The sequence below is a fragment of the Solea solea genome, chromosome 4, assembly GCF_958295425.1.
Source record: "Solea solea chromosome 4, fSolSol10.1, whole genome shotgun sequence".
Classification (NCBI taxonomy): Eukaryota; Metazoa; Chordata; class Actinopteri; order Pleuronectiformes; family Soleidae; genus Solea; species Solea solea.
This window is the reverse complement of record NC_081137.1, coordinates 11,725,763-11,745,330: the sequence shown is the minus strand read 5'-3', so window position 1 is coordinate 11,745,330 and position 19,568 is coordinate 11,725,763. Positions and strand designations below refer to the sequence as shown.

Here is a 19,568-nt window from a genome sequence, read left to right as displayed (position 1 = left end):
CCGTGCCATTTCTCTGCCTGACTTGTCTTCCATCTCTGAATCAGTATGGCTGGCTGGACAATTTCACAGCATCTCTCACACCAAAAGGGACCCAAGAGATGGAGAACCCAACTCCTTGCTCCCATAAACTCATTCAGTGTGTGTAGCTCCCTCTGGTCACCGAGTTGTTTCTCTTCCACTAAATGCACCACTACTGCACGTCCACGCGGAAATGAGTCGAGGTGAATCCGCTTACGTACAGTGTGTTGGGAGCCATGAAGAGCATTTACTTGAAAACGTGTCCCAGAGTGGGAAAATCTCCAAACCCCGCTCTTGCATTTGAAGCAGCGCCACCTACGGCATGTGACATGTGTGTACTACGGTATTTAGAGTCATTTGGGGGGGGGCTTCCGTGTGGATGAAGCCATTTCCTGAAACAATGAGAACGTCTGCACGCATGGATAGGGCCTCAGTGCTCTTCTGCTGCTGCTGCTGGTAACACAACAATGCACGGAAACATCTCTCTGAATAAGTCATTCCTTTCTGACCTGCCTCATTCGTCAAATCCAGTTTGACAGACTGAGCCACACCCACACACTCAGACTGTTTTTTCCGTCCCTCCTTGTCTTTCTGCTGTCTCTCTCCCACGCACGGCCCACAACGCAGTGGGTGGTGCGTCTTTATAAATATTGAAATAGTGGAACAGTCAGGGTTCCAGCTGAAAGCACCTTTCATTTTGCCGTTCCTTCATCTCAGCATAATTGCTCCCCCCCCCCCCCCCTTTTTTTCTGTGTGTGTGCAGCAGAGTCTTAATTGCCTTAGAAAGTCTGTCTTTATTCTCTCAAAAATGACACCTTTATAAAAGCATAGGACAGAAAAAACACTGCGTCCTTGATTCAATGCATGTGTTTGTTTCATGTTTACTTTCCATAGGTGCATATATTGTGTATATTATGTCAATTTCTTCATCAAATTCATCATTCAAATTCCTTACATTTTTTTGTTTGTTAGATTTTTCTTTCATTTGTCCTCTTGTTCACATTATTATTTCATTGCTAATTATAGTCCTTATACGGAGTTGTGTTTTCATATTCATATTTTTATGTTGTTTTATTTCTTATTCTAATCGTAGTACTTGTCACCTGTCTATCTCTGACTACTTTGCTGCTGAAACAAATTCATTTCCCCAGTGTGATCAATCTAATCTAATCTAATCTAGTGGATTCTCCTTTCTGATTGTTTTCAAATCTTTAGCTGTATGTGTTCCAGCTCGTTTCCTTCTCCTTTCTCTCCATCTCCTCTCACTTCACTTCTCTTGCTGTGTTTCATGGCAGCTTGCATCTGTAATGCTGCATTATACAGTTGTCTTTTTCCTTTTTTTCCCGTGCCTCTCCTTCGCTCCTCTCCTATATTACTCTAAACGTCCATATTGTTATTCTTCTCTGATTGTGTTTTTGTGTTGTTCCAATTTTGAATCTGCTGTTCATGTTTTTTTATTCTCTTGCTTCATTGTTATTTTATTGGCATGTACAGCAATTCATTCGATGAAATGAATTTACTTAATTAATTGAAATACAACTTTAAAAAAAACAAAATAATGTCTGTTTTTCTCAGTGTAGCAGTGTTAGGATGTCGTGTCACCCCGAGACACCCCCCACTCTGCACACAGGAAGTGACAGACAACTCCAAACAGGATGAAGTATGACTGAAAACACAGAAGTGAATTCTACTGCTTCAAATCTGCTCTTTCAGCAGTTTGAGGAAATAAATTCTTCTTGTCCCGGCCCGCCCCTGCACTGCTGGTGTATATGCACAAACTCTCCCTCAATCAGGTCTAATAGCCTTGCTTGACAGAGGCAGCATAATAACACAAATTACTATATGTCACATGCTGGAGTTTTAACAAAGTGAGAAATATGAATGGTGGAATACATAAAAAAAAACAAAAACATATACAGATCTCTGATCTGTGACTTTTGACATCATCCGTCACCTGACTTGACGTCACTCTTCCTCTCCGTCACCAGGTATGACATCCGATATGAAAAAGAGGACTTCTTGCTGAGGATAAAGAAAGCATCAGTCAGTGATCAGGGAACCTTCACCTGTCTAGCCGAGAACCGCGTGGGTAAAGTGGAGGCCTCTGCCTACCTCACTATCAGAGGTGGGTACCTTCCTTGTGGACTCACTACTGTTGAAGCTCATAACCCGTCCGTGATGTATTTTGTATCTCGCAGCACAGGCCGCAGGACAATCAGTCCTTTATTGCCCACTTTACGAGTGTTATTGCCCCCCTGCTGAAACGCTGGGCCTCGCCTCAGCTTTTCTTTCATATAACGGGGCTGATGTGGTTGATTGCTCCAGATCTCCAGCTAGGCTCCAGATATGAACAATCCAAGCAGTTTTAAGTGAACTGTTATGAGCTCTCCTGGGGGTCTTATCCTCCATCCAGCACACTCACTCTGTATTTACACCACATCAATATGTGGAATTATTTCATCGGAAGACTTGGTATTGTGTATTTATATATATATATATATATATATATATATATATATATATATATATATATATATGTGAATATGGAAAGAGAACGTGGCTTTTAACCGGGGTTTGCCAGTTCCAGTCCCCACCAGGTCAAAAAAGGGCTGAGGTACCCCTGAGCAAGGTACCTAACCTCCATTGCTCCCCGGGCTCTGCTCAGTAGCTGCCCGCTGCTCCTAATTTTAGGAAGGTTTCTAGTAGAGGATGGGTTAAATGCAGAGAAGGAATTTCCCCTGCGGGACTGATAAAGGACTTATTTGTTAATATACACATGTCATAAATATGTATATATATATATATAAAGTATGTCCCTCTCGCTCTTTTTATTATTGTAATTATTATTATTATTATTATTATTGTTATTATTATTATTTCATTAATGGTCACACATACAAGGTTTAAAGAAGTGTGTTGGAATTGAGTCATATTTTGTATGACACACATCATGTCAAGCACATTTTGGACTTACGAATAAAACGATATAAGCAATAATATTGGCACAGTTCAACAGATGTGAGTAGTGAGGCATCTGTAAGGCAGCGTGATTATACAGCCCCTATCCCTCTGAAAACATGGCTGCCAGCGAGATTCAAAGCAATCAGATTTTAACCACTTAACGAAAGGCTCAACTCGTAAAATGTGCCCTTGCTTAAATCTATTATATCATAATAATATGTTCACCACCCACTGTTTGTTAGCCATCTGGAAACTGAAGATGTTGTCACTTTGTAAAATGGTCACACCCTGCACCAAATTCCAGTAAATCAGTCATTTTACGTCAACACACACAAGAGTTGTTGATCCACCACTTGAAATGTGTTATTTTTGACACTTTGGTCTTTGAAACCTTTGACCTGATTGACACAATCTTAAAAAAATGAGGCAGCAGTCAAACAGCATTGCCATTAATCCCCTGAGCTAAAAATGCAGATTTCCTCTATGGGCTTTGGTGCAGGGCAGGTAGCAGTTTTCAAACTTCCAGTTAATGTGATGTACATTTTGTGCAGTAATTTAATCTAATGTTTAATGTATTTGATTTGAATGTATTTTTATGATACGCTTTAGTGCTACATATAAATGGTCCGAGTGGTTTTTGGCATCATTTTCTTTCCCCTCCTCTAACTGTTGCCACAAAGCCACTTTTCTTGAGGCCAGTGCCGTCACCTCCATTGATAACTGCGCTTTACCCGTCTCTCTTTTTGAACTTCATGGATGCAAATCCGACTCCATTCATTTCATTTCTGATTTTCATTCTTTTCTTTTCCTGTCCCTGTACACTACTCCTCTGCTGTCCCCTCTCTCTGTGTCTTGTGTGTTAATCTCACCCACACCATTGTTGTGTCACCAGCTCGTCCCGTCGGTAAGTAAAGAGCTGATGCCATTGTGCATGCGTCGTGTTCGGTTGTCGATCACACACTTCCAGTATGCATGCGCTGTTGAGGCATTTCACAAACACACTCATTGAATTCTGGACATCTACATTGTTTACTATCAACCCCTGACCTCCCCTGCTAGTCTCTTAGTCACCTTTTTCCCCAGATGGGAGTCCAGATATGGATGATACACTTTTGCACAGATATGGATGCGACACCGTAGTCCAGATATTTCTGTAGTAAAAAAAATAAGGAATTAATGTTAATTACCTGGTTAGTTCATTCATTCTGATGTTCTGGCAGCTGGATGAATGTCTTGTGTTAGTGGCGTAGTCAAAAAACTAGATCCTTTAAAAGAAAAAGTCCTACTGCATGAACCTTTTAGCTTGAAGCAAGACCTTCGGGCCAAATGTCTTCTACAGCAGTTCTACTGCGCACACTTAGCACTTTCTGGGGATATGTTGCTATTGTGTTGTTGTTTGCTTTACCTTTAACCTCAGAGGCGCCCCAGTTTGTGGTGCGACCCCGTGACCAGATTGTGGCTCAAGGACGGACAGCCAAGTTTCCCTGCGAGACCAGGGGCAAACCTCAGCCCACTGTCTTCTGGCAACAAGAGGGCAGCCAGGTGAGGATGCCGATTGTTTGCGGGTGCATGCTGGTGAACTGATTATTTCCTCTTAGTACAGATGGTTCCTGCATATCAAATGTAAAATATGTGAAATAGAAAAAAAAAAAAAAAAAAAAGGTGGGCAAGGCTCTGACTAAAAGGATCAAACTCGGGGACGGTAGAATACGATTCTGCTCCACATACAGATGAAGTGGTCATTTATCATCAATCTACGCCAGCCTGACCAGCCAAATCACTTAGCAAGCAACAATGTCATGTGCTGCATTAGAGTCATTAGACATAATGAAAGCGGGCTAATGTCCTTTGCTGCCCATCAGCTTGTCTGCCTGGGGTGTAGAAACAGCCAACGCTGATGCTTCTATTTCATGAGCATGACTGCAGGTTATCACAGCAGGATTATCACTCGGGGGGTAAACTGCCATTCAGGCTTCGTAGGAAAGAGACACTGACCCACTTTTTTAAGTGAATTGGACAGCATTTTTTTTTTTTTATTATGAATACAAAAAGTGATTTTTAGCAAAGTTAACCCGTAAAGGCAAAATCCAATCGAGTCTTTCCCCCTTGAGAACATTTTAACACAGTCAACATTAAATTTGGTAAGGCGAGTTATGTATTATCAAGAAAGACATTGGTGAGGGTGACCATGGAGTTCTCACAAATATGCTAAACAATACAAAAGATAAAAAAACAAACCTTAGTTTCAACTTCCACTTTCCAAAATGCAAAAAAAAGTCCCATGATACTAATTTTCCACTTTCACTCCCTATAGGACCTCCTGTTTCCAAACCAGCCAACACAGGGTGACAGTCGCATTTCTGTGTCTGTGAATGGAGAGTTGACCATTTCATCTGTGCAACGCTCTGACGCAGGGTATTATATCTGCCAGGCCCTCACTGTGGCCGGCAGCATCATGACCAAGGCCCAGCTTGAGGTAGCAGATGGTAAGACTGGACACGCACTCACACGGTCACTTCAATAATATAATGGGGCAACTTTTTCTTTTTTTTAAAGTAATGGATTCTAAAAGCACCAGTGTGTGCTAAAAATAGATGTTATTAGCATATGATTACAGTTAATACCATTGATACATTCCGCGTTATTATGCATCGGGAAAGTGCACATGCACAGCATTCGGGGCGGAGATGTAATTGCTATTCAGCCACTCATTTGCATAAACATCCGGATTCACAGTGAACATACTTACCGTCATGTGACTCGAGAATTGCACTAGCAGGTGTGTACGCCCGCAGAACTCAGGCCATACAGAGCTGCTGAATGAGCATTTTGTAAGCAAAACAACATTTTGATTCAGGTTCATTTGTGGTTACTTTGAAAAGAAAGAAAAAAAAACAGCATTTCAGACAACAAAGTTGTCATTAAGTGGTGTTATGGCAGGGTCTATACTCCCTCTGCACTCCCCCTACTGTTCATTTGAGTATTTTATCTTGTGGAACAATCAAGTGAGTTTCTCAAGATACTCTAAACTGATGCAGGCTAGGACAGACAGCCATGGTGAATACAATAACACTTAGTTATACAGCAAGTATATCATGTATATCACTATTGCATGATTGCTAATTTCAGCAGTACTTCACCTGTTATATAGAGGTTTTTTTCCACATAGTTAGTGTATGTAGGTAGACGATACTGCATTTATTTTCTTATTGGTAAAGGAGTGGAGTATGATTATATCACAGGCTACTTGTCTGCCCACATGTATAGAGGTGAAGAAGCCTCTGTATGTTAAAGCCAGACACCCACAGTCATCCTTGTATTATCACCTCACTGTGGTAGATGTGAAAGGCCTGAAAAGACTGAAACTATGTGAAATAAAACTGTCTCCTTGATCGAGAGACGCTTTGGACTTTTTTTTTTCTTTTTTTTTTTTGACAAATGCCTTAATGTCGGCATTAAGTGCTGAGCCTCTGCCAGCTGGGAGCTGTTTATGCCCTTCTCTCCATTTGTTTCTTGGCTTTTTCTTCCACACATTATTAAATTTACATCTGTTGAAGTGTTTTTGGAGAGGAAATGACTCCCGCTCCGTCCTTCAGAGGAGATGGATCAACGTCCAAATGTTTGGTGTAGAGCACAAACGATGGGAGTTGCCTACAAAGGATTTGTACAAAGTGGTCTTTATCATCACTTAAAGGTACAGTTCCGATTTTGGTTGCATAAGATACTGACTGATCTGTGCTCAGCGTAGCCCTGGCACAGTCCCTGTGCACTGAGAACCAGTTTGAAACACAGACTCTTGCTGTCGCTGAAAAACATGGCTGCCACCAGGGTCAAAATAATTTACTCATTCATATTTTTTTTTTCTACTGCTTTATTCTCCACATGGGGGTCACAGGGAGCTGGAGCCAATCCCAACTGGCATAAGGTGAAAGACGGGGTCACACCCTGGACAGGTCACCAGTCCATCGCAGGGCAAACACACAGACGAACAATCATCCACTCACACATTCACACCCACGGTCAGTTTGGAGTGTCCAACTAAGCTCTGCATGTTTTTGGACTGTGGGAGGTAACTGGAGAACCCGGAGAAAATCCACACACGGAGAGAACACGCAAACTCCACACGGGTCGAACCAGGATCCAAAGTGGCGACCTTCTTATATAAAGACTTATGTATAAAGACTTTATCTGGCTGTTAAACAGTCTTTTTCGCCTGGAAACTGGGTTGTGTCACCTTTGTAAACCTAAGTCCATAGAGACACTGTGTGATTTTACAACACAGCACAGTTATTGATCCACCCCTGCCTCCTTCAGTAAGTTGACATGTCTTATTTTGTTACTTCAGTGTTTGTTGTAGACCAGCAGCTAGAGTGAGCGGTCCACAAACCTTAGTTTCCAGACCAAAAATGCTGTCTAAGGTTGAGATAAAGTCAGTCAGTCAGTCAGTCATCATCTACCGCTTTGTCCTCCACCAGAGGGTCGCGGGGGGTGCTGTGCCAATCTCAGCTACATCGGGCGATAGGCGGGGTACACCCTGGACAGTTCGCCAGGGTAGAGACAAACAACCATTCACTCTCACACTCACGGTCAATATAGAGTGACCAATTTACCTAATCCCCACATCTCATGTTTTTGGACTGTGGGAGGAAGCCGGAGAGAACCCACGCACAAACATGCAAACTCCATGCAGAAAGGCCTTTGTTCCAACCGGGTTCGAGTTTCAACCCGGGTCTTCTCGCTGCAAGGCGAGAGTGCTAACCACTACTCCACCGTGTGACCCTTGAGATACATGACAAGTAGGCACAGGTTTTATTAGGTTAGTGGCTAAAATCAGCCATGTTTTCACTGAGAACAAGCCTAAGCCTTAGAGGATATCTGGAGCAGGGGCCATGAACAGTGCTGATTGTATGTCAGTACCTCATATAACCACAACTGGAAGAAAAAAAACCTGAACTATACCTTTTAAGAGTTGTCATATTCAAGAGGGTCCTCCAGTGGATGAAAGCAATCTATTGTGTGACAGACACATTCATTAATCATCCATTTAGATTTGAAACAATGGCACTTGCTGCAACTTTGATTGTCCTCTTTGTGCAAAAGTACAGGAGTTGTGCACTTTATACACTCTGGCTGCCAAGTGTGTGTGAAGCCTCGAACAAAGGCCACGTATTCAGCTGAAAGATGTTTGCCGGCTGCTTAGCATACATTTACACAGACAGATGAGATGCCGTACAGACGAGGTCTGACAATTTTATGTGGACATGGAACTGGGTCAGTGTTTCAATCTATTGTAACTGCAGTGAATTGGAAATTAGCACAGGTGCTGCTCTCCAAACAGCAGCAACCGACAGAGCGTTAAAAGCCGTATTTCAAGCCTTACAGTGGGGTGAGAAGTTGATAAGCGATAGATTTGTGCATGAACTTGAACTTGTCTGGCTGCTTTCCACAGACACAGAGGAGGCCTGGAGGCTAATGGTGACTGCTGCTGAGATGCTTGATGGAAAAGCACATTTTGTGTTTTTTATTATTCCCTATGTCACTAAGGATGAAAAGAGTGATTATATCTTACTGGACTGGAGCTAAATCAGGAACAGCAATATAATGCTGGTGTTTGCTCCAGGATTGCTTGGGATATAGCTGTATATAATAATGTCTTCTCCAAAAATGATATGTTAGTCAGTGTATCAGTCACAGTGTTATGAAGAAAGACATATATCTTCGTAACAAAGTCTAGCACAGAGGTCAGAAATATTTCCATAGGTTAGTGACAACTGCCATATTTTGATGGCAACTGGCACAACTTTCCTAGTCTTTGCAGCACCAGAGGTCCAGGAACTATTGAACAGACCATTTACACCCACTTGAAATGGTCACATGACATCGTTCAGCCAGTCATATACCGGAATTCAGATGAGCATCTCCACTGTTCTGTGAGTAGACACACACTCCAGATGAATGGAAGAATAAAGCGATGATATGAGAAAAGTTACTTCACATGCACTGATCGCAAAAGAGAAATGTGGACCGCACAAAGATTTAATCAAAAGCAAAGCATTGACTTCTCAGTTCACTAAAGGTTAATGTATTTTTAATTAATTGTATTCACTTAATTCATTTACCCTTTTTGTTTAAATCCTGAAAAGAAGCACTTGCTTTCAGGATTCAATTCCTGTGCATCTAATGTGCTTTTTTTTTATTTACATAGTTTTGTTATGTCGACCAGTTTTAGTTTTCACCTGACATGAGACAAGAATTATTTTTTTATAAGTGCTTATTGATAATCCATTTAATTAAAAAAAAAAACATTAAAACATTAAAAAGGTTAAAACTCTATAGGACTATAGTCTATCTGGACTTTTTGGGTTAACTATCCCTGATCAAGATGATCTTCACAACAGAGATGGGAGTAATCATCTATTTTCCTCACGCTTCACGCTTCTCTCTTGGATGATTATGAATTGACTATAAAACAGCCATAACTGGAAGACTTTTCATCGCAAATGATTTATACAGTATTTTTGTTTCTTGAAATATTTTATTCCATTTTGTATTGCCAATGGAAGTAAATACAACTATTTAATAAATTGCTCCAGAATTGTAATTGTTGACTTTAATTGGCTCAAACTGAATTGTGAGGTGCCTAAAGATTTTCCACCCCGAGTTCATAAACAAGTCAATTGCTATAAAAAATGGTGTATGTCGTGGTACAGCACCCAGCTGTACCGAACTTATCTCCTATTGTCCTGCAGTTGTATATTTCCTATCGTGCTGATAGAGGTGTGATGAGTGAATGGAGACTTGTCTGATATCAGTGGAGAGGAGCAATGAGGAAATTAAAAGTACAAGGGTTAGTGGCAAAGCCTAGAGAGATTCAACACTTGAAAAATGACCAAGGCTGAGTGCACATGCTGTTTTCTGAATGATATAACATGCTTTAAAAACCTTTAAAAAAAAGACGCATTGTTGTTGTCCTTGGCATGCTAATTTGGAGTTTGGTTTTGTGTGGGGAGGGGATGCCAAGAGGAAGGAGGTGCAGCTGTGAGTCAGAGTGTAAAGAGAGGACAGGCATGAATGTGTTGAGAGGTGTTACAGGAAGGTACGGTAATTAGCACTATGGGTGAAGCATTGTTAATCCTCACCTAGTAATTAAAGCTCAAAGGTGTGATGCAGTGCCGTGAGCACTCTTGTCCTACTGTGGAAAAGGCTCACAAAACCATTTCTTTCACAACAAATCCATCCAAGTGAGCCCTACCGTACTGAGCCTGCAATCGCTCATGCAATAACTGCAATCGCAAATTAACACCTTGTGATAAGGTCATGTGCTTTTTTCATGCCAAAACAATGACATCAAAACTATACCGCTACAGGAATTTGACTCTGACACTTGCGCCTTGATTATTATCCTCAGCCCTGAAGGACCGCCCACCACCCATCATCCGGCAGGGCCCATCCAACCAAACGCAGGCGCTAGGAGGTGTGACTCTTCTCAGGTGTCAGGCATCTGGGGACCCGGAGCCGACTGTTTCCTGGCGGAAGAATGGGGCCAGTCTGCTTGGAAAGGACCCGCGGTTTTCTCTGCTGGACCATGGAAGCCTTCAGATCCAGAACACCAGGGTGGGTAATAATGGGTGTAACAACATGGATAAAAGCAGATGTCTGTGTCCCAATCCCATTTCACTCCCACAACTTACTCCTCCATGTACTGTGGTCACATGTAGGCGTAGGATGTTCCAATTCTTGTGAAGTGGATGTCTCGTTTTGTAGAAGTAGATCTTAACCACTTTGGGCAAGGGTTAGTGGTAAAACCAAGACATGGGATTATGGGCCTATGTTTTTTAAATAGCAGATTTATTTTCAGATCTTGATGATTAACTTTGAGCACACTCTGACTATTAATAATGGAATTTGCCCAAAAGCACACAACAAGCCCAACCAATACAATATTTTGCTAACTGATTAAACTACATGATAACAAGCATCTCTTTTTGCTGTACCTGTGCAGAATCACTGTTATTTTTTTTAATCAGAACTTGAGGATTAATTTGTAAAGAACAAAGAATGGTTAATTAATCGGAAATGTTGTTTTGGACTCTGCACCATATTAACTAAATCTTAACTAAATTGCCTCCAAATAATCCTAATGCGCAGGGAGGGAGGGACTCATAATTCTACAGTGTGTCTGGGTTGCATTACTTTGATGATTATGTTTCTTTGCACCATCTATAAAAAAATTATATAAAAGTGGATGCATTTATTGTATGTGCACACAATAGATACAAACGGCAAACAAATGGACAAAGTAGACGAACATGCTGAGTGATTTCCAAAACATGAAAAAGCACTAGGTGCTGTCAGTGGAATGGAATTCAAATGGACACATGTTGTTGTCAGGTTGCTTTTAAAAGATGAATAGTGAACATTGATTTTTGCAAGTCGTTAAACAGTTATATTCAGTCTAGACTCAAGGACTAAAGGACACGGAGCAGTGAGTGCAGTCTACAGGGTGTAATAGGATGGAGGAAGCGCAATATACAGTGTCCTGTCATGGTGTCAAAGAGCTGTCTCTGAGTCACTCTATGAGAGAGAGAGAGGGGGAGAGAGGGGGAGAGACAGTCATTGTCAGGGCCTCCTAAGGCTCTGCCAATATGAAGTAGAAGAGTCATATCTCCTATTTCCTGTGTCAGCACTGATGATAATGTTGATGGCTCTGGGAATAGAGGGTGACTATTATTGGAGGGAATCAATTAAGAAAATTAATGTAAGCTCTTACTGGACTCTCTCTTTTTTTTTTTTTTTTTTCAATGGCTGGTGTTAAAATGTTCTCTCATCCACTCTCAGGCTTTCTCTCAAGCCAAATGCAGGCCAGTGGAGGTTAATGCTTTTTTACTGTACCATGAGCCGTGAACCACCTTTACACACGAGCACAAGAGCTTGTAGAAACCACCTGGGATCATAGTTTGTTAGAAAGGGTATTGGATTGAGAGGAAAGCGGCAGCAGCACCAGTGCCTGAAAGCAAGTCCGTGTTATATTTGTATTGTTGGGACGAGCAGAGAAAATCTTTATGGCCCAGTGTCATATAAAAAGGTCATCACTGCTTTGATTTTTAATGGTCTGCCAGTGAAGATCACAGCTGGAGTTCGGAGTCTTTTCAGTAATTGCTCAGTAATTTGTCAGAGACTGCAAACAAAATAAGAGTTTGTTTGAACATTAAAGCTGCAGTGCGTCACTTTGAAATAGAAATGAATGTCCATTCGGTTTAATGGTTAGACTGCAGACTATAACAGAACAGAGTGTGACCAGTAAACCCCAACAGAGATGATGTCATGGTGACCTGTATACAGCAAAGCCCTGACCTAAGGCTACGAAAAACCAAAAGGCAATTAGAGATAAATATAAACATTCTAAGTAGGGGTATATTCAATTTTCTGCCAAAAATAACTCCTAATTATAACATACTGAACTTTCATTTATTGCTAAACCAGTTCACCACGCTCCATCTCATGTGTAGAATCCTCTTCACCTCCCAACTGTCTTCAAAATATAAAGTTGTTCTGTGTGTTTTTTTTTTTTGGTCACAGCTTTAGTGGCAGAGCAGACGTGGAGGGTTTGGATGTATGATTCAAGATTCAAGATTCAAGATTCTTTATTGTCATTATGCAAGCATAACAAAATTTCCTCCCGATGAGTTGTGTCAGTTGCTATTGCGACCTTCTCCAGACTCTTACTACGCTGATCTTTTTTCCCCCAGACAACCATATTTATTGATGACTATACAGACATTAAGAGAATTTAAAAAAATATCCTTAAAAACATCAGAAATCAATTGCAGACTCAGGTTTGAAAGATAATGTCCTAACTTTTGCTTTGCAGTTGTCTGACTCAGGGTTGTACACGTGTGTGGCCACCAGTTCCTGTGGAGAAACATCATGGAGTGCCTTCTTGGATGTTAAAGGTATGCTTCAGTAACAATACCGTATATTATGAACAATTAACACAATATAGGCAAAACATATGTCAACATGTTTTTTCTGTGCATGATTTATGTGTGTTTGTTTTTCCTTTGTCAGACTCCACTGACCTCGTCGACTTCATGTATCACAATGCAACTGCCCTCCCAGGGCCTCCCTCCAAGCCAGAGGTCACTGATGTCACCAAGAGCAGTATCTCGCTGTCATGGGAAACGGGGCCAGAGACGGGCTCCCCAGTGTCCTCCTATGTCATTGAGGCCTTTGGGTACGTCTGCGACCTATGGCCTTTGGCCACATTCAGTGACCCCGAACGTTTGATGGCAGTAACAGATGTGGGCTATCAAACAAGCCTGGGCAGATTCAAGCAGAAAATTCTAAATCGGGTACATTTCACACTCTTCTGGTCAATTCGAGTGAAAGATGGTTTGGGGAAAATAAAAGTGCCCTTTAAGCGGAAAATGATTGTCCCAGTCCCAGTGGTGTTTGTTACAGGAACACAGCCCATTTCTTCTACCATAACGAAATGATTCTTCCTAACTGATTAGACTCATTCTGTCTGTAGTCAGTCAGTGAGTAACAGCTGGCAGACAGTGGCAGACCATGTGAAGACCACCGAGTACACAGTCCAGGACCTGCGACCCAACACCGTCTACCTGTTCATCATCAGGGCGGTCAATGCTCAGGGGCTCGGGGACCCCAGCCCTATGTCTGAGCCTGTTCGCACACAAGGTACTGAAATATGTACATGGTGTATATGATTCTGACTTCTACTCATCCGTGCTATGATAACTGGCCAGATTTCAGGCCCAATTTGTGCCTCCCGACAATCTTCGGGGCATCTAAATTGGAGCATGATTATCTGGACAAAATCTCCTAGTGTGAGCCATTTATAGACGTCATTTTAGGTTCAATCCCATTTCCCCTTTGCCCCGACCACTTATTCCTACCCTTCCATTTTGCATGTTCACGTCTATATGTAGTGTGTCCTGACCTTTTCTGAGGTAGATGGGTAGGATAGCTAACTAGCCCCTCCAACAGAGATGTTATTAGGGCTCACATATTAAATGGAATATTATGAGATTTTTCACCGATTAGCAAAATCCCAGGGAACTAGTGTATGTGTCATAAAGTTAACATTATGGCACTTAGAACCTGCCCCCCATGTTTGTTTTCATTCAAGTCCTGTTTGATTATGTGAGTTTTTGTGAGAGCCCAAATTCATGAAATCATTACTCTGAAATTGTTTGTTTAAATACCAAATGTGTGGTTTTGATTGAATTGTCTAATCTTTGCTTTCCCACAATTTTGAAACATTACACCTGTTGTGCCTGTGGTCCCCGGTGTTTTTAAAATGAGTAAGATTAATATGATTAATATGGCATTAGGCTTTGTTCATACTGCAGGCAAAACTGTTTTGTTTTTTTGTCAAATTAGACTGTCCACACTGATAATTGCTAGTGATCCAATCAGATTTATGTGTCCAGACATAACAAACTTATCTGCATTGCTGTAGTTGTACTAACATTTGTGCTGTGACTTTCAAACATGGATGCATGAAAAATGGAGGCACGATATGTTGCTTTCCAAACAATAACCCTGTCAAGTCGTAGCGCAGAACTCCCCTGTCTCAAATGAAAAACTCCCTGGTATACGTAGGTTTACATTCTTATTTTTTCCATCAAAATATTATTCCATTATTCATATTTTATTATTGTTATTACTGATAAAAAAAAATAACATTGTTTTCTACCCTTCTATGTAAACAGAATATACCAGTGCAAGTGTCTCACACTGTTTTTTAACTGTATAACCAGTGTGACAATTCAATCCTTGAAATATTGAAATGGGATTTGTGCAGCCAGAGTGGATTTAGATTGCATTTTAAACATCATCCAAATGTGGTTTTAATCAGATTTAAGGGAAAGTTTAAGGGAAGTAAAAAAAATCTGATTTATTTATTTGGCATTTCTCTGAGCTTTTCTTCCCCTCTTCCAGACATTAGTCCTACAGCACAGGGAGTGGACCACCGTCGCGTGCAGAAGGAGCTGGGCGATGTGTTGGTCAGCATGCACAACCCCGTGGTCCTTAGCTCCACTTCGGTGCAGGTCACGTGGACTGTGAGTATACACATAACACTTCAACAAAATACAGTACAAAGTAGTTATATGAATATTACCTTCAGTGCAGCAAAGTAATTTTGTCAAAGCTTGATTGAGAAGTGTGTACTTGGCAAGTCGCTGTGTGTTTTTTTACATTAGCTGGCACCCATAGTATACACTCTCTCTCACACACACACACACACACACACACACACGGGGGAGGGTGGGTATTATGGGTTGGCTACACATTCACAGACTGAACAGCTGGTGCTCCATCAATGTAGAATGGTTTGAGATGATGCAGGAATCAAGACTAATGTTTGTATTCACAACAAATACATCACCATTAGCTACTACACATGTCATAGTATTCTGGAGGAAGTTTTGCAGTCGGGCCTTTTTTTGGGAAATGTTATTTTTCTCTGTTGGCAAAGTGTCCCTTCTCCCTGCTAGCCTTCTACTAGGTTAACGACACACCTACGCCAGCCTGCTATTTCATTTCATTCTTTTTATGATGACAACCATGGCTGACGTGCTGCTATTAGTCTCACACTGTGACAGGGTAAAACTGCACTTTCTGGTCAACGAATGGATCCAGAAATGCTGTTTGAGCTCCAAAACTATACTTTCTAAGCTTTTGTGTATTCTTGTCCACTACACTAGGGGGTGAAACATCTCTTTTCGGCTTGTTAGTAGTAGGTGTTTTCTGGTGTAGCGTGCGGCTAGTTGTTAGCACCATTCAGAGTCTTTGTACCGTCGATTAAGTTAAAAATTCTTGAAGCTGAAATAATAAAATCTGTTTTCTTGTCTGTCCCAGTTTTGCTCTTGGTCCTCTGTGTACCAGCTTCACCTGTTATTTCCAGGTATTAGCTGCGGGGTGCATGTGCCTCAGCCAGCTTTTGTCCAATTCTTGTCTGACAAAACCCCCAGTCGCAGTTTCTGGGTGTGTAATTTAGTGCAATGTCAGTCGCACTGACACATTTACATGTACTGTATTTTAAAAGTTTGGTTTTAGTCAGACTAACACGATAATTCAGTTTTTCCTAAATGTCATGCAATCATGCAGTCATACGATCGTGTTTTTCAGTGTGGCAGTGTTAAGATCTCTTGTCACCTGGTGACATTCCCATGTCCTCTGTTCATGAAGATGAAACAGAGGCAGAATAATAACATCAACAACAACAAAAAGTACCAAAGGTTACATCCTGCAGCTTTAAAATACACATTTGGTAATACAACATTTGGTGGTCATGAAGTTGTAATGACTTAATTTTACTCACTTGTTGGGGACAAATGACTTTTCAGAAATACAAAACAAAATACAAATGTCTACTTTTCAAGTACATGCAGTATCCCATCTAAGCAATAATGCCCAAAAGGTTTGTCACAATAAAAACTTTAAAATCACTCAATATTGATAGTTGACTTGAAGGCAAGGTAAGTTTCATAAAAAGATAGATTGAAGGTGCTATATAAATTAATCGATGTATAGTTCATGTCATCTATATATATATATATATATATATATATACACATTGTTAGAATGAGCATAAAAAAATTAAATGGTTAGGAACAATAAAGGAGTAAACTTGGTAAAGTAGGTAAAAATAGATTATATATATATATGTATATATACAGCCATCTGTCTAATAACTAAATAACTAAACGTGTTTATTTGTGCATGTGTTACATCAAATTAATTGCAAGTTGTATGATGTGTAAGATAAAGGTATTTTTTTTTGAGAATAGAAAATAATGGCATGACGGTGGATAGTGGTTGGTGTAGCAGCAGACGTGCTGCAGTGCTTGATTAGCTGTGCAGCTGTCTTAGACAATGGCAAAGTGAACACTGTTGAAAGGTAATTTATTTTGATTCACAGTCTCAAACATAAATTCTATTTTTAGAATCATGGTCAAACAAAAAATATGGGCAGAGCAACATACTGTGTATTTTAGAGATTGGAGATGCCTAGATCATTTAGTTAATGACACGCTGACTGGCACTTTAAGGAGAGGGGGTTGGTCGGATTATATAATGTATAACATAATATATTTTGACTGCTCTGATGATAAACAGCAGCTTCATATCACTTCGAAAGGGCTTTTTCTTGCTTCTCCTGCCTGTTAACAAGCCAATGGTAGCTCAGCGGTAAAGCGGGCCGTCTTTCAACTGCAAGGTTGTGGGTTTGATTCCTGGCTCTGCTAGTCTACATGCTCGTTTGGCCTTGAGCAAGACAGTTAACCCCACGTTGCAAATGATGGCTGTGGTGGCAGCGTGTGGATATGAAAGATGTGTGACAGAAAAATGCGCTGAGTCGCCATCAAGACGAGAGAAGCGCTATATCTATTATTTACATTTGAAATATTTTTTTAAAATACATCAGCGAGAAGATTCAGACTGTTTTTAACAGCGACTCAGTGTCCACCTCTGCCACTATATCTTCATTTGATTTCTCTCTTCTTTGCTGCTAATTAAACTATGTGATTAACTGAGCGTGCATCGTCACTGGCAGAGGACACACACTGAATGCTGATCCGCAGCAGTTAACACACAGATGTTTGACACCTCCCACGTCATTATCAGAGAAAATGTCTTCATCCCACTCTCTCTTTGTCCCTTTCCCTCTCCTCTCAGGTGGAGAATCCATCCCAGTTTATCCAAGGCTACCGCGTTCTTTACCGGCAAACGTCAGGACTGCCCTCGCCGGGGCCTTGGCAGATACAGGACCTGAAGGTTGCCTCAGAGAGAGACATAACTCTCTCTGGCCTGAAGAAGGGCATCGTCTATGAAATTAAAGTGCGCCCGTACTTCAATGAGTTCCAGGGAGCAGACAGTGAATCCATGACGGCACGCACCATGGAGGAAGGTAAGCTGTCACAGGACAGAACCAACTAAGGAAGTGTAAGATTCATTTACTTGTTCACAAGCGTAGATGCCGTCGCGTAAATGATCCTACCTACTTTTATATTTATCTCACTGGTAATGAATTCAGCGCTCGATGTTAATTGATAATGGCATTTCCAAGCACACCCACTGATGTGCACATACTGCTGCAGTGCCATGTTCCTCTGAGTGTGAAAACAGGTTACCCCGGCGGGGGTCTTTGACAGGACCAGGACTCTGAGGGGTGGTGGGGAGGAGGTGAAGAGGTGGGGAGGTGTTTCAGGAACTAAATGGTAAATAGTCTGTTTTATATAGCACTTTTTTTTTAGTTTTCAGAGGTGCTTTACACTTCAGTTTTGTCATTCACCTATTCACTCACCCATTCATACCTCTACGTGCAGCCAAATTTCAATCACACGTCTTTCATACCGATTCACACTCTGCTGGCACAGCCGTCTATGTGGGGTAAAAGTGTCTTGCCCAAGGACACACCAGCATAGGCTAGCAGAGCCAGGAATCAAATCCACAACCCTTCCAGTGGAAATATGACTCGCTCAACCACTGAGCCACCGTCAGTTCCAAGCGGTGTAGTACATATTCCAAGACTGTATGTGGCGCTGTAAGGCTGCTGCAAAAATACACGAAAACCAGATAGTAAGAAGACATTGGCCATGCAAATATGGCATGTGTGCTGTGTGCAAACATGTTCATACGTTACCATGTAATCACAGAAATGACTGAATGAAGAAAGCCAAGGAAAGAAAATGTATCATAAAGCATACACTCCTAGCACAAGAAGAGAAAGACATCAATGATGAAGACATTGACAGGAGAGGGCTGTGTATGTGTACCATTTTGAGATTTTACCATTGTGACCCATTGTCAAACAAGACAATCAGAGATGGCAGACTTCACTCCGTTTGTGCTACAAGCCTCTGTCGACCTCTGTTGGTCATATTGGCAAGTGCAAGTGCGGAAACACAAACAGACAGAGAGACACACAAAGCCACCAAAACAATACTTCTCTCCCACTTAAGTAAAAATAGCATTCCAGATTTCAGGGCTCCTAAAAAGCATTTCTGTGTGGAGAAAATGCCAATATGATAAAAAAAAAAACTTCCCTGAGTCCATCTCTGCTTCTCTGAGGACCCTATGCTGCCTCTGAGCTCCCACAATGAGCTTTCTACATTGTCTTCCTTTATTGCAGCTCATTTCCTCAGCTACTGATTCACCTATAGATAAAATGACAATTCTGGTTTATTCATGTTGTGGTTGTGTAAGGTACTGATACATAGTCAATGCTGACCGTGCTTCGTGTGCCCTCAGCAACAGGAACTTGCTTGAGACACAAGCGCTCGCTCGCATTGAAAACATGGCTGTCACTGGGGACAAAAGGAAAACAGACATGCTGCACTTCACAAAAGATTCACGTCTTGAAATGTACACCCTTTTATATCTACAATATCTGAGGAATACTGTTTATTTTCACGTCTTTTTCTCACCATTTGACAGCATTTTCCGACAAGATACAGACGTTTTTAAACCCCTCACTCTCCTGCACCAAAGTCCATAGAGAAAACCAGGGTTTTTAGCTCAAAGGTACATGGGAGCTGCTGGTCTACCGCTGCCTCAGTTTG

The 19,568-nt window shown here is 41.3% G+C and overlaps 1 protein-coding gene across 4 annotated transcripts in view; it reads left to right on the top strand.

Moving 5' to 3' along the window:
• LOC131458436 (roundabout homolog 2-like) overlaps positions 1–19,568 on the top strand; it is a 148,168-nt gene that overhangs the window by 104,929 nt on the left and 23,671 nt on the right. For all 4 annotated transcript variants that reach the window (XM_058627544.1, XM_058627543.1, XM_058627542.1 and 1 more), the window contains exons 6-14: positions 2,007–2,143; positions 4,397–4,521; positions 5,294–5,465; positions 10,388–10,593; positions 12,851–12,932; positions 13,048–13,213; positions 13,511–13,677; positions 14,944–15,065; positions 17,683–17,914. In XM_058627544.1, coding sequence (XP_058483527.1) covers positions 2,007–2,143; positions 4,397–4,521; positions 5,294–5,465; positions 10,388–10,593; positions 12,851–12,932; positions 13,048–13,213; positions 13,511–13,677; positions 14,944–15,065; positions 17,683–17,914 — 1,409 coding nt within the window. The remainder of the gene's footprint in view (positions 1–2,006; positions 2,144–4,396; positions 4,522–5,293; positions 5,466–10,387; positions 10,594–12,850; positions 12,933–13,047; positions 13,214–13,510; positions 13,678–14,943; positions 15,066–17,682; positions 17,915–19,568) is intronic.